Raw genomic sequence first — 15274 nt, 5'->3', positions numbered from 1 at the left:
GTGGGACATAATCTACAAATGGTAAAGTAGCCTGTGTCTTATGTAGACTCTGGAACATGGATAAAACCTTATTCCAGGAATCAGATGTCAGTTGTTTACTACTCTAAGCCACTAGTTTTAAAGATAGAGAGGGCTTTTGATGGCATAATGTGGTACCATGCACAGATGTCCTTTGATCTCACAGCTCACTCCTACTCCAGAGAAGTCCATGGTACTCGAGTCCAAGGACTAAATGTCAGCTCCCATGTGGCTGTGAGCAATAGCCTCAGTTTTGGCTGCTCTGATGCTACTGTGCTAGTGCCCACAACCCCTGGTAGAAATTATGTAGTAATCTCTGTCAGCGTTCATTCGAGATAAATAGGAACCACGTGGGGGTGCGAGGAATGACCGCAGTTCTTTGCGTACTTCTCTGCCAAGGGACGAGGAGAGAGGTCACTGCTACTTAAAGCAGTCCTGCCATGGCAATTCCTGGCTGAGACCTCGCCAGGCAATTCACTGAGGACGAAGGCTCTGGTTTGTAGTTCTTATTTCTGAAAATAAATTATGCAGTCAGATCCCTGATGGAGTAAAAGAGTGAGATGTTTTGATAAACCTTCACTGGATTTCCTAATGTCGTGTGTGCTCTATATGCAGTGTTGTTTCACAACTTGACTGCTACAGGGTTTCCTAATTTGCATGTAAAAATGAATTCTGTTTGTCACTGGATATACTTTTTTTGGCCAAATGCGTGCTCTCTCAGGCTTGTTTTCAAAACAGAACAGCTGTTTTGTGAATGTAACTATCGGAAAGCTGTCTGGAATAATTGCACTCTAGTAACTTCAGCACCCTCATAGCTGGCATGAAGCTCTTCAGAGATTTCTTTTCATGCCTTCCTGTTGAACTTCAGTATAGGGTTTGCATTTCCTTTTTACATGAACCGACTTGACTTGTGGAAATAAATGCCAAGTGTGGTAATCCCATCCAGTGACTGCCAAGATGCCTCTGGCAGGCTGCGTGCCGAGGGAGCCCAGCACTGCCGGGCAGCCCGTACCCTCTGCGGCATCCCAGTACCCTGCAAGTGTGGAGAGCTGTGATCTCCTGCTGTGTTCTTGGTTTCCTGTATGTTTACATTTTGAGGATACTGACTGTTGGAAAATATTACTGGAAGTGTGTATTCATCCCCTTGTGTAAGGGGGCTTAGACTTTAGAAAGTGCATAGCTCAAGTCTGTATGTACAACCATACAGCAGAGCCCCCTAGGGTAGGCACCTGGGTGGAGAGCAGGGCAGTGGTTTGTGCCAGAGTGGATGGTGAAGCAGGAACAGCATTGCTACAGCTAGAATTCATCCCAAGGTTTCTGCAAAGGCTGAGTGTTCTGTGGTTTGCTCGCCAGGGAGTACTGGGCCGCAGTGGTAACTTGGGGTCTGAGTAATTGCAGGCAGCATTTTGCTGCTGAGCCAAAGCCTTCGTTGCACAGCTGGAGTCCTGGAGCCGGCACAGCCATGCTGCTGGGGACTTCGGGCCAGTCGCTCGGCCTCGCAGTGTGACATCTGTGTGCGACAGCCTGTGGTAAGGGCTCTGGTGCTGCACTGAACCTCTGCACCGGCACAGCTCTCTGTGGGACCGAACCTGCTCCACACAGCAGCGACACTGGGTGGCTGCAGCTAAAATAGATGTAGCCGAGCACATCCTGAAATGGAAATGGCACTTGGATGAACTTACACCCTTGGGATCTGTATTGTACTTGCACATTTATACTCTTCTGAGTTTGAGAAAGTCACTTTGGATTTGTGTTACGTGACACAAATGGGACAGGCGTTCTAAGGGGTTTTTGTACCTGGATGTAACACACAAGGAATAGATTTCTCAAAGTGAATGAAGTTAAAAGGTTAAAGATAAATTGGCAGATGTATTTGGTGGTCAGAAGCATGCTCTTCACTCACTTCCACAGGAAGAAACAAATATCTCCCATGCTACGCTTAGTGGAACTGTGCCAGTAAAACTGGTGCAAGTTGTCATTAACATCTAAATAAAGACACCGAGCCTACAAGGATTATATGAACATTTTTGTAACATCTTACTAGCTAGAAAAGAATGGTGCTGCTTTCCTCATTTGGTTAGTAATGCCCTTTATAGTGTGCCAAGGTGACTATCATTTAATGCACTTTGCATCGTCTCTCCATACACACTAGAGACAGAATAAAAGCATGTTTCTCAGCTCTTTGGTCAGACACAGGTTAGTTGAAAAAAAAACAAACAACCAATCCACAAAACAAACCCAAAAAACCCTCCACCCCCTCAAAAAAAGAGAAACCAAACCAAAACAGCAAAGTCTAAGTAGTCTATACAGGAAAGTCTGATTCTAGATGGACTCTGAATGCACTGTCTGAATGGACACTTCCATTGCACTTAACAATTATTGAAGTACCACATACACCTAAAGTTCTGTGGTGCAGCAGAGATGTGGAAATAAGGCCTTTTGAACCTCTTCATTTGTAATCTTCAAAAGTTGACTATTGACAAATACGCTAAAAAGAAAACTGTTCCAGTGTGATTAATACCTTTACAAAAATAGCTGTACTGGCTTGCTTCATTGGCTGTGAATGCAATACAGATTCTCTTGCAGTTTCCTGTCAATATAAACTGCATTATTTGTCTGCTCAGCTTGCTTTATTTTATATAGCTCAGGTTGAAATCCCTTATGATTTGGCACATCATTGTCTTTCCTCCTATTCCACAAAACTCAAGTACCACACCAGACTCCTTAGTGAATCTCGAAATAGATGAGCAATGTGTAGGTGGAATTACTGTGGGCTCCATTAACAGACAGTAACAATATCCCATAAAGACTGGTAGATTATAGTTTACTTGCCCAACTGTACTTGTATGTTAATGTAATCCTTTATTTTGACTTGGTGACTATGGGAGGAATCTGATGCAGCCCACGTTTGGTCATTTACATCACGTTGTCAAGTACAGATTGTTGAAATCCTTGCTGTTAGCATTCCTCAGGAAGGGGTAGGTGTGAAATATGTCTACCCCAAACCAAATTCCACGCTACAGTCAGTGCTTGACTGGTCACCTAGGAAACTTTCAATAATGGATTCACTTGGCTTGGTGATGCAGTCTGGTATGATCAGATTTTTCCAGTTCCCTCTAATTTGAAAATGCAGTGCTTGAACAAAAAATTAATCATAACTTAATGTGTTCCATAGAGAGAGATCCTATCCTCTGTCTTCAGTTCTGTTTTAGTCATAGTCTAAGATATCATGTTCTTTATTCATCCTGTGGTAACTCCTGGAGAATTACTTTACACTGCATGACCTTTAGAATAAGCAGTTTTGAAGGTATTGAACTGCTATTACTGAATTTATGTCTATTGGTGAGTCAGTGCATCTATGAACACATCGCACTGGAATCCTCTGTGGAGCTCCTCCTACCTTTCTGAGGTGTACTTGTGGGATTTTCTTCTGATTTTTGCCCATAAAAGACTGCTAGCACTTAAGTGAGAAAAAGATGGAGCCATTAATCTTCCAAAACAAACACCCAAATTTTTTTTGGGTGTTCAAATTACATTGACTGAAGCATTTCAAGTATTTTCATCTTCTCTGTGTATTGTATTGCAGAAGTGTCAAGTCTGGCTCAGCAGACCAGCAGTTAAAATCTTCACTAGGACCGTTGAACAAAAGGAGCCATAAAAAACACACCCCAGTGCTGTAGGAGGATGTGAGAGACATCTGCAAAACTGTGTGTGGTGGGGAGGGCAGGCAGAGGTGGTGTCTGTAGTTGAACTGGGGCTTTGTCAGATCAAAACGGTAGAAGCCCTGCTTAAGATGCTGAAGTTTGTTCTTCCTGGAGTAGGTACTGGGCACACGGTGCTGTCACTGCTTCAAGGAGTGTCCAGGTAAGAGCAATGTCAAGAAGTGGACCTAGTGTTTTAGAATATACAGGAGCCCCATCCAAGTCAGGAAAACCCATAAACTGAGACTGAGAGAAACAACAGAGAAAGCATTTTGAAGTTTGTTCTTCCTGGAGTAGGTACTGGGCACACGGTGCTGTCACTGCTTCAAGGTTACATCAGTTCAAGGAGTGTCCAGGTAAGAGCAATGTCAAGAAGTGGACCTAGTGTTTTAGAATATACAGGAGCCCCATCCAAGTCGGGAAAACCTGTAAACAGACTGAGAGAAACAACAGAAAAAGCATTTTGGGTTGGTCAAAAAGGAATTAATTGTGTTTTCCTCTGGGTAAAAGAGGCAAATGTTTCATGGAAACAAACTGTATTGAACAGTATGTTGTTCATTTCGCTCAATTATCTCTTGCCATCTTTCAGGCAACTTCCCGATTCTGTGCTCAAAAAAGTTCTTACTTTTTTGCCCAAAAAACCCACCCAACCCAGTTCCAAGAACAATTTGATATCCTTATCAGCAGTACAGGCTTTACCATTCAAGGAGTTTTGTAAAGAATGAAACGATGGTCTGACAGTGCCAGGTCTGGTGAATATGGTGGATGTGGCAACACTTCCCATCCCAGCTGCATCAACTTTTAATGAAAGGCCAGACTTGTCTGTGGTCTAGCATTAGCATGGAGAAACACAACGCCTTTGCTGTTCACCAATTCTGGACACTTGTATTTGGTGGCATCATTTAATTTATCCAGATGATGACAGTACATGTCTGAATTAGTTATGGTTAAACTAATTATTTTGGCTAAATTAGTTTGGTTCCTTGGAAGCAGCGCAAAATACTCAGTACATTAGAAATCCCACCAGGCTGACAGCTTAACCTTCCTTTGGTGAAGGTCTGCTTTTGAAGAGCTGTGAGCTGGTTCATCATGCTTGTTCAATGATCTTTTTTGTTACTCATTATCGTAGATGATCCATTTTTAATCGCCTGTTATCATACGTTTCAAAACTGGATCGCTTTCTTCATGTTTCAAGAGAGAATTACAGATGTCAATGCACTTAGTGAGATGAACTTCTTTGAGCTCATGTGGTGCCCAAATGTCAAGCTCATTAATATATCCAAGTTGTTTTAAGTGTTCATCAACACTCAGTTTGGTATGTTAAGGTTAGCAGTAATCTCTCGTGTTGTTAAACATCGTTTGGATTCAATCAATGCCTTTATTTTTTCAATTGTCAACTTTGATTGGCCTTCCTGAGTGTGGTGCATCTTCAGCATCAAAATCTCCAGACCAAAATGTAACAAACCAGTTCTGGCACTGCTGTGGTCTGAAGGCATCTTCACCATACACATCACATAACTTTTTATGAGCTTGCACAGCGTTTTTTTCATTTTTGGAAGCAATACAGCAAAATATGACGAAAAGCAACTGTTGAGGACTAAGCCAGAGCGCTGTCTGACTCAGAGGACTGTTCTTGGAAGTGACCTCTTGGCTAGTGCTGAATCTAAGCCTGATTTGAGTAGGGGGATGAAGCCAACAAAAAACCTGTGGCTCCCGAGAGTAGTCTCCATACTTTGCCTGCTGTGGCTGTTTTAGACAGACTTGAATTTCGTTAGAACATCTGTTTTTCATGTTGCTCTGCAAACTGTCTGTGCTCCTCCAGGTATTTTTGCTTGACTGAGCAGAGATACACTTGAAGTACCCTGGTACTTGGCTGCAGAGCATCACACGAGTAACTAGCAAGGTGCATTTCTTCTATGAGGTGGGAAGCGCTTCATCGTTTTGTGTGTTAATTTTACTGGTGGCAAATAAAACAATAGCAGGTGGTAAACTCACGGTGGCATCTCCGGTGTCGGAGAGCTGCTAAGCTGTGGTGGTGGACAGGGCTGAAGGGTTAATAGGAATATTTTTCACAGCAGCCACTTCTAGTGCACGTTACTGTGCTGGTGAAGATAAACCCAGAGGATGTTTTTTGGGAAAGTGAAACAACAACAGGCACTGTGTCTGGAATGCTCATTAGCGGCGATTAATTTTAGTTTCTTGTGAGGATTGATCTCATGGGCTCTGTTTAGAGGGCAGCTGTTGTTTGAACTCAGACCAAATTGGGGAACTGCAGTTCCAATTGGGAAGTACGCTCTGGGAGCCAGGCTGATCTGATTAAATACTGGGTGTTGGATAGGGCTGCGGTCTTTCTCACAGCTTTGAGTTTTGTTCATTATGCAGCGTATTGCATAGGGTGCTGAATGTTGTTCAATAGTTTAATCAGGAAGCTGTTTAGTGGGGGGAATTCTTGGCCTCACTTGAACTATGTCAAAAGCCCTGGGGTATGAAAAGGAAATTGGTTGCACGGTCATTTGCCTGCATGCAGTAAGAGGGCAAAATTAGCGCCACTGTAATTTACAGAGGCTCTGAATTCAAAACCAACCTTACTCTTTTGTCTCTGCCCAAGGACTTAAAAGCACTAAATGCTGCCTGTTGGGGGACTGGTTTCCGTGGTTGGTTTTCTTGCCCTGTTTTCATGAAGAGTATGAGCCACTTGCTTTCAAGGGAGTTACTGAGGTTTGGTGAAGTTCTCTGGTACCATTCAGTCTTGTCGTAAGAGGTCACAGGATTAGCTCAGACCGAAAAGTAGTAAGTTATTCTTGTTGTGAAGGTTCCTTCCTGTCCAGTACTCACCCTGGCTTTGTTTTTAGGTCTTGAGATAGTAGTTTACAGAGTAGGTTAATTTCTTTGCGTCCTTTTCCTGAGGACAATTTTAAGCACACCACCCTTGTCCATAGCAGTTCTTGTTCAATAATGTCTCAGGCTTATAATATGACCATGTATTTGTCTCCTCTCTTTGACTCAGATGCAGGCAAATCATAAAGCCCCCTGATCCAGTGCTGCTCAGTGAATATTTTTGTTACAGACCGTGGCCTGAAAACTTATTAATATATGTTCCTTGTTTTTCTCCCTCAGATAAACTGCTAGTTTTTACTGTAGCAACTAAAGAAACCGATGGCTTTCACCGTTTCATGCAAACTGCAAAGCACTTCAACTACACAATAAAGGTATTGTCTGTTTGCATATCAAATATTCATTCTATACAGCCTTTATGACTGGAACAGTGCAATAGTAACTGAAGTTGCATTAGCTTCCTTGCATGCTGGGGCAAAGTAAAACAATTAGAGGCAAGGCAGGGCACCTGCATGTGGCCCTGCTGCTGGCCCTGTTGCTCATCTGCTGGTCCTCCTCTGAATGACATGGCAGGGTGCATCTTCTGCTGCATTAGGAACAGTTGCACAGATTAGCAGCCATTGTGATCGGTGTCCTCAGTCACTTACAGTTTTTCTCATGATTTATCATATAGTCTTGCTTTTCAATGCAGCCAGTTTAGTTTGGATGACTGCTTCTGGAGTCTGCACTGCACACAGAGGGCTTTGGATGTCTCCTTCCTCCTTAACCAGGGCTGGATCCCTGCTGCAGGCAAGGAGAGAGGCTCACAACTGAAAGTTTCACTGTGTTTTCTAAGAACCTGTAATTCTCAGAGGGGACAAAACATTTCTGTCCCTCTTGCCAGCCTTTTCTGCCTTGCTCCACGTCTCCCTGTGTCACGTACTGAGGTTGGCCTCCATGTGACCTTGGGGAGATGAGAAGGCACTAACCTTCCTCTAAACTTCCTCTACAGATTGGTTTTGCAAGAGAAAATTCAGGAATTCAGATGGCGTTATGAAATTTTTCTGCTTACTTACCAGTGTCTGCACTATAAATAGGAAATTATTTGGGTCTCTGAAGTTTGACTTCTGCCATTGAACTTGGAAGACCAAGAGAACCTTTCCTGATGTGATAAAGCTGTACTAAAGCACCCTGAGAAGCCTGAGCTCTGGACACATCTCTTAGCTTTGCAGATTTGTCCAAAGCATCGTGCAATGCAGTTCTTCCAGGTTTTATAACTTACAGAAACACCATGCTCAAAACCCACACGAAGTTTAAGGTTTTTCTTTTTCTCTGTGTTTCAGATGTAGTTAGCTACAGAGCTTGGCTAGGGAGGAATTTTGTTTAGCTGATTTTAGCAGCCAGCTGTATATTGGGAACCTATCCTTTTCTTGTACAAAAGTGCTCTGGAGGGGTTTCAGAAAGACTGGAGCTTGCAATTTGTTCTAGTAATATCCTGATCCACCAAGGACTCTTACACTTCCTGTTCCTAAAGTGGTTATATTGGCTTTTAAAGGTCTCCCTCGGAATGTTTTTTCTAATAAAAATTTTGAAACAATTGCTAGCTTTCTTTTTTTTTTTTCCCTGAAGGAGACACATTTGAATAAACGGTGGTAGCAGGCAATTGCTCGATTCTTATTTGGTTAAGAAATGTGTGTCTCATGTTTTTGCAGTGATGTCATTGTGCTAAATGCTGCTTCAGACATGGAAAACTTATGATGCTGGAAATACTGGCTTGCTATGCTTTAATGTGTTGCTTCTGCTTTAACATCTGCTTTCAATAAGGATCTGCTTTAAGAAGTCTCTTGGTTTTGGGTACTAGCATAAAGTGCTTTTTTTTTTTCCTTATTCCAGGTACTTGGAAAAGGTGAAGAGTGGAAAGGTGGTGAGCTGCCTAACTCTATTGGCGGAGGGCAGAAAGTTCGGCTGCTGAAAGAAGGCATCGAAAGCTACGCTGGTCAGGAGGACTTGGTTGTGATGTTTGTTGAATGGTGAGCAAACCTGGCTTGTTGCCTTTACATTTTAGTCTGGGTGGCCGTTCAAAAGTAGCTGCTGTGGCATGCTGAAAGTTGCATGCTGCTTTTCCCCTTCGCTGTTTATTTGAGGGAGTTCGCTACAATTTTTCTCCATTCATAAAATAGTAGGTTGCTTTTGGAGCAGTTGTTACTTTTTTTTAGCAGATTTATAGATATAAGAGTTGTTCACAGTTCTGCTGCCTCGGGGGGGTAAAAAGATGTTGGGAACTGACAAGCTTTCGGGCAGGTGTTTGTCCTCTTCTGGCTCTGCTGCTGCGAGAGCAGGACGTGGCTGCGGGCTGGGAGTGTGGGACGGTGGGAAGAGCAAAAGCAGCTCCAGAAGTGACGTGACCACTGGGGATCAGTGTGTGACCTTGTTCCACAAGGTAACACTGGTATGGAGGAAGCTGGAAAATGGGCTCCTGAGGAAAGTACTTGACAGGAGAGCTGCTTATACATGTTGGAGAACTGAAACAAGAGGCTTGATGCCACATAGAGCCCTGGTGTCTGTGCTATCTGTACGATGAAAGGATGGAGAGACAGTGCTGCTCCACGTGCCAGATTATAGCTCATGGCACAGCTATGCTTGAACATCCTCACTGGAGACCAGAGAGCTTTCTCCCTGTCACAGAGAATAGGTTACTCAAACATCTTCAAAAACCACTTTTTCCATTGCTTCTCTCTGCTTTTCTTTCCCCTCCTCCTGTTCTTTTTGCTCCTGTGAGAAGAGCATGATCAGAGCAGCAAGGAATCCAGCTTGCAGCAGCCGCCAAGCTCTCCCGTGCTAGCATTAACCACAGCAGGCTCACAGTTCTACAGGAATCCCTCAAGGAACGTTCAGAACCAAGTCCGGAGCTGCAGATGGGCAGCCTTAGGGAGGTAGTTGAGCGCAGGCTTGGAGAGGTTCGTGCATGGGTTTACGCTGCTGTTACCAAGTCATATTAGAATTTCAGCTGCAGAATTTTCTTTCTTCTTTTACCTGCTTTTAAAATGTATTTATTTTTAAAAGATTTGATAGCTGAAGAATCTTAGGGACCCTTTTTGCAAGTTAAGAGATCCGGCAGGATTTGTACAGCAGACATCACAAGAGAGAAAGTGGTCTGACAGTGGTATTAACTGGAACGTTCATTTGTTGCGTTGTTTAAGTTAGGAGTCCAGGAAAGCTGGAGTAGCCTGCTAAACTGGTAGGAAATTTAAAGATGCTACTCAGTTTTCTTTATAAATTTTGCTTCTTGGGATAAGTAGGAGATAGAGCTAGAAAGCCAGTGTCTAAATCATCAACCGATTTATGAATAAGCTTTATAAGGGCAACTCATTACACTGAATATTTCCTCTATCCACTTCATTGACAGTAGAAGTGGCAGAGTTTGAAGGTACACATTCAGGCTTTGATTTTTTTTTTCTTATTGACCGAATCAGTTTTGCATTCAGTAAGTGGAAAAAATGTCTTTCTAAAAGTAAAGGTATTACGTGTTTCCTTGTGGTGTTATTCTACTGATCATGCAGTAACTGAAACTTTGTAAGATTAACTCGAGAGATTATTTTGTTCTCTAATAAATGCTGAGATGAATCAAATGTTTCCCAAATACTTGCTGCTTACATTGAATTTGTTTGCAAAGTTATTATCCTGTTATATCAGTATTTTCTCCCTGTGTAGTAAAATGTGCAAACTTGTTATCTGGTTTGGGTGTAGTTCAAATTCTCCAACATGATTTATTTCCCTTGAGGGGCAGGCCGTCTGCTGGTACGGATAACAGAGTGCAGAGGACCATGTGTGTTGAAGTGGAGATGCCATAATCTTCCTTGCTGTGTGAAATCACAGTATTTGAGGCCTCCCAAGATCTCGAGGTCCATAATCCCGAGTACATATTGACTTAAAGCTGGTGGAACCAATTCCAAATAGGAGGAAAAATCCAGTTTGCTGATTCTAGCGTTGCATTTTAATTCTAATGAGCTTTTTCATTTCCAGAGATCCTGGCTTGCAATTTAAATGTTAATCAATGTGGCAGTAAGTTTGGAAAAGACAAATATGGTGAATTTCCTTTCTTTTTCAAGTGTTTTTCATTATATTCATTGTGAAGCATTTGCAATACTAATCTTGGGGGCTTGAAAGGAAATGTCTGGTTTACTTACTGTAACTAGGCAAATCATTTCTAGTGAACTGTTTGTTTAACTTAGCTTCTTGCCTTTCTGTGTTTTTTTTAATTTGAGCAGGTTTTTCTATATGGCTCACTCTTCTGGAAGTAGTTTGAACTACTCCTGTGAACAGCTTGTGTCTAGGTGCACATAGCAGAAGGCTTTGCCTGCAGATGGGACGCTGTGTAAATTAGGTTTGTTTTTGTGAGAGTAAACCTCTGGTTTACTTTGGACCAGTTCAGATTGAACTGGCTAATGGCCAGCGTGGACTGGATAAAACAGTTGATGCTGTGACTGTTCATCCAGAACTCCCACAGCCACCTATTTGTGTCGGTGAGGAATTCTGAAGCCTCCCAGGTTGTTGTTGTCGGGGTCGTGTGGGGTTTTTTTGGGGGGTTTTGATTTTTTTAAAACATTTGTCAGAAAGTGAGGGGTTGTATTTTCCACATATCTCCAAATGGTTAAAGTGTGATCCCAGTGTGGATGCAATGTGTAGATGGTGAAACACGGGACCTGAATTGCTGGTCACTGGCGAGCCCTGTCTTGTGTGTATTCTGAGCTCTGCACCTCTAATGCTATATAACATGTCCTTGTCATTATAAAAGCGTGGATGCAAAAGCTGCATGTTCGATTCCAGAGGACCTAAGCCACTATTGCCGTTTCCCTGTGTTGCTGGGAGCACTGGATGTGCAGCCAGGGGTGCTTTGCTGCTGCAAAAGAGAGGGAGGGATGGGTGGATTCCAGTCCCAAGCATCTGCCATCTGGGAGCTTCTGAAAATAGGATTGGAGTAGTGAAAACTTCCTGGATTTTGGTTTGTTTGGTTTTTGTTTGATTGTTTGGGGTTGTGGGTGGTTTTTTTTGTTGTTTTTCTTGTTTTCCACTTAATCAGAAGGATTTACGAAGACTAAATAAAAGAGTACATGAGCCTCTTCATCTTGCCAAGGCAGCCTACTTTTCCTGCATATTTCCACACTTTTTCTCTCCTGTCAAACTTTGAAGCCCTGTCTAAATTCAGTCATAATACCTGTATAAACTGTCAAGAAAAGTCTTGGAACCTATTTTTTGATGGTCTTAGTGGTGCAGACCTGAGGTGAGTCCTCCCTTACTGTAGGTGTTGAGCGCTAGATGGACTGAACGTAATCTGACGCAGCAGAAAAGCAATGCAGGTGATGGATTTACTGGTTTTAGTTTGACTCTAGAAGTTTTCTCTGGAGAGAAAAGCAGGAGCCTCATAAAGCAGCTGATGCAGCGACGTTGAGTGGAGTGTAAGGCTGGTGGAGGTCCTGCCCGGGAAGAGGTGTAGTGGCACTAAGTCACCTCTTGACGAAACAGAAGACTATGAAAACTTGTGGGAAATTTAGGTCCATGCTGGATTCATACTCCTGCGTCCTATCCGTTAGTGTGTATAGTTTACAATAATTGGTAATTTATATGGGGACGAGTGGCTGGAGCTGCCAGGCAGAAAAGGACCTGGGGTGTTGGTGGACAGCAGTGTGACCTTGAGCCAAGAAGGCCAACGCCATCCTGGGGTGGATGAGAAGGGGTGGTTGTAGGGCAGAGAGGTTCTCCTGCCCCTCTGCTCTGCCCTGCTCACACCACAGCTGCAATCTTGTGTCCAGTGCTGGGCCCTCAGGTCAAGAAGGACAGGAACTGCTTGAAAGAGTCCAGCAGGGCCACAAAGATGCTGGAGGGAGTGGAGCATCTCCTGCTGAGGAGCGGCTGAGGGAGCTGGGGCTCTTGAGCTTGGAGCAGAGGAGACTGAGGGGTGCCCTCATTCCTGGGGATCCATTGGGAAAGGGCAGTGTCAGGAGGAAGGAGCCAGGCTCTGCTCTGGGATGGCCAATGCCAGGACAAGGGGCAATGGTCCCAAGCTGGAGCACAGGAGGTTCAAGCTGAAGATGAGGACAAACTTTGTCAGTGTGAGGGTTATGGAGCATGGCCCAGGCTGCCCAGAGAGGTTGTGGAGTCTCCTTGTGTGGAGACACCCAAAGCCCTGGCCGTGTTCCTGTGTGACTGCTCTGGGGATCCTGCTCTGGCAGGGGTTGCACTGGGGGAGCTTTCCAGGTCCCTTCCAACTCCTCACATTCTGGGATTCTGTAATGCAGTTTAGCAGCTCTGTACTGCACTTTGTATTATAAACTGTGCTGCATTAAGTCTGCTTCCCTTTCACAAGCAGAGCTTGTGGCTGGCCCAGCGTGTTGCTCAACTTTGGCTTTCTTCTCCAGAATGACTCTCCTTGGAAGCAATGTTCCTTCCTGCAGCTGTAAGTCATTGCAGCAGCAGCACTAACCTGATCAAAGAGGAGAAGCACAGCCTGCCATAAGCTATTAAGTGAAAGCCTCAGACAAATCTCTGGTTTTGTCTGTCTTTAACTTGTCTCCTATTTCTTGCTTGTTCTTCAGGCTCATTCTGGCTTTGATTTGGGCTACAGCAAGTGAATGGAAAAGGGAGGAAAGTGTATTCCTGTATATTTGGGCAGGAACAGACACTGAGGAAGCTCCAAAATGTACAACATTTTTTTTCTTACATTCTTCTGCCAAAGTTACAGAAAAACAAAACTCGGAGTTTTGAGAAACCCACTTACTTTATATAGACTGCATAACACACTTCCTTTCCAGGGTTTGTACTTTGCTCTGTGGTGAAAATCTTCTCTTTTGCATTTGTAAGCCAGCTGTTGTTCAGTCCTCTTAGGCCAACTGCACAAAATCCCCTTTGAAGAAAGGTAATTTAAAATATTTTCAGGACTGTAATAAAGAAGTACCGTAAGTCTGTAATGGTTGATCTGTTGGCACTATTGCTGAGTAGCACGTTGCAATGCAACAAGGTGTGTGTGCTGCAGGTGGGGAAGCTGTCCTTCTTAGCCCAGCCAAAAGTTTGCAAGAGCAAGATCTTGGTCAAGATAATCAGGGGCTATTAAATAAAGTAGGCTAATAAAGGGGCTATTTGTGTGATTTTTTGATTGCTGTGCCATTCCTTTGGCCTATATTTGCAGTTTGGCCTGTGATTTGCAGTTGCTAAGGTAGATGTGTGGAGTGAGAATATAGCAGTGTTGAGATGAACAAGCTGTGAGGCTGAGGTGCTGCCATCAGATACAGATATTTGGCTTCTTCAGCCAGAGACCTGATTCCAATACCTGATTCCAGTATCAATGTGTCATGGTTTCATACTGTGTAAAATGAACTGTGAAGCCGTTTGCACAGAAATGCTTTTATATGTAGATCTCAGGTACAAACTTAGGATCCTTATACTCTGAAAGATTTAGTCATTTATACATATTTTGGGGTTACGCTTTTTTTGTTGTTGTAGTTTTTTTTCTTTTATTTTGTTTTATTTTTTTTCCAGAGACATTGATTTAAATATGGTTCGTCAACAAGAAACCACTGGGCTTGTGATACTACATTCTTACATGACCTTTGGCAAAGCCTTGCGTGTGTGTTTGTTCAGGGGTGGTGCTGGCCTTTGGCTGTGGGTAACTGCAGGTTCTAGACGTGGTCCCTCTACCTTTAGATCTTTGTCCTCAATGGGAGTTGGGAGTCAAATCTGATGAACACATAAAGACAGGTGGAGTTTTACATCAGTAGATATGGGGAAGTTTAGAGCCTTCTGAAGTCTTCAGCACATTAAAGAGGTTGAAGGAAAAATCTATATATTGTCAGGATGTGACGCAGTTTAAGTTTATGGGCAACTAGATAAAGTCTAGAAGTATCCGAGTACATTCTTGGTAAGACTTTTCAGAAGAAGGTCAGTGCCATTGTGCTTTGGAACAAGATCATCTAGAGCTTCCCAGTGAGAGTTACCTAAAGCATCTTTCAGTCCTGCTCTATTTCATCTGCTAAGTTTTGATTTTATTTTCTTAAACACAAATGAGGATGGGGAAATAGATTTTTATCACTCAAAATACAATTAAATGTGGAAATTGGATTCAGGTAGACAAAATGTGGAAGAAAAAGCCTGTCCAAAATGTGGAAGGTTAAAATAAATAAATAAATAAAATAATAATGAACCAACAACACAAACCAAACAAACAAAACCAAAGAATGTAAGCAGAAGGGGAAACTGCATTGGATACATGGTATTGATTGTATTTTTTTCTCCTAGAAGGGTGTGGTAGTAAAACGTGATTTAACAAGTAATTTTTCAGAAGAAAAGAGCTGTCTTTGTGACTTTTAAAATGTGAATAGTCTAACCGCTTCTTGTTTTGAACACAGAACCATTAGAATTAAACTCATCTAATGGGTATCTTTTCCTTTATTTTCAGCTATGATGTTATCTTTGCGGGGGGCCCTGAGGAACTGCTAAAGAAGTTTCAGGAAACGAATCATAAAGTGGTGTTTGCTGCAGATGGACTAATTTGGCCGGATAAAAGGCTAGCTGACAAGTATCCTGTTGTCCGGAGTGGAAAACGATTCCTGAATGCAGGAGGCAAGTGTGATTCTTGAACTCATTAAACTCTTGAACTTGAACATGACTCATGTCTGTTATCTGTGTTATGTATTTGTGTGTGGAACTGTTCCTGAATTCCCCGAGTATAGAATCTAGGACTGGATTTG

General features: G+C 42.9%; 1 protein-coding gene across 1 annotated transcript in view; it reads left to right on the top strand.

Annotated features, from left to right (window-relative positions):
• Nucleotides 1-417: 417 nt before the first annotated feature.
• PLOD2 (procollagen-lysine, 2-oxoglutarate 5-dioxygenase 2) overlaps nt 418-15274 on the top strand; it is a gene marked incomplete at both ends in the record, with an annotated part of 43386 nt that continues 28529 nt past the window's right edge. The window contains 4 exons of the mRNA XM_010183165.1: nt 418-494; nt 6826-6928; nt 8427-8563; nt 14983-15146. Of these exons, the coding sequence (XP_010181467.1) occupies nt 418-494; nt 6826-6928; nt 8427-8563; nt 14983-15146 (481 nt within the window). The remainder of the gene's footprint in view (nt 495-6825; nt 6929-8426; nt 8564-14982; nt 15147-15274) is intronic.

Source organism: Mesitornis unicolor, unplaced genomic scaffold (genome assembly GCF_000695765.1).
Source record: "Mesitornis unicolor isolate BGI_N332 unplaced genomic scaffold, ASM69576v1 scaffold2104, whole genome shotgun sequence".
Taxonomy (NCBI): domain Eukaryota; kingdom Metazoa; phylum Chordata; class Aves; order Mesitornithiformes; family Mesitornithidae; genus Mesitornis; species Mesitornis unicolor.
The sequence above is the reverse complement of the archived record's forward strand: the minus strand, read 5'-3'. Positions and strand labels throughout refer to the sequence as shown.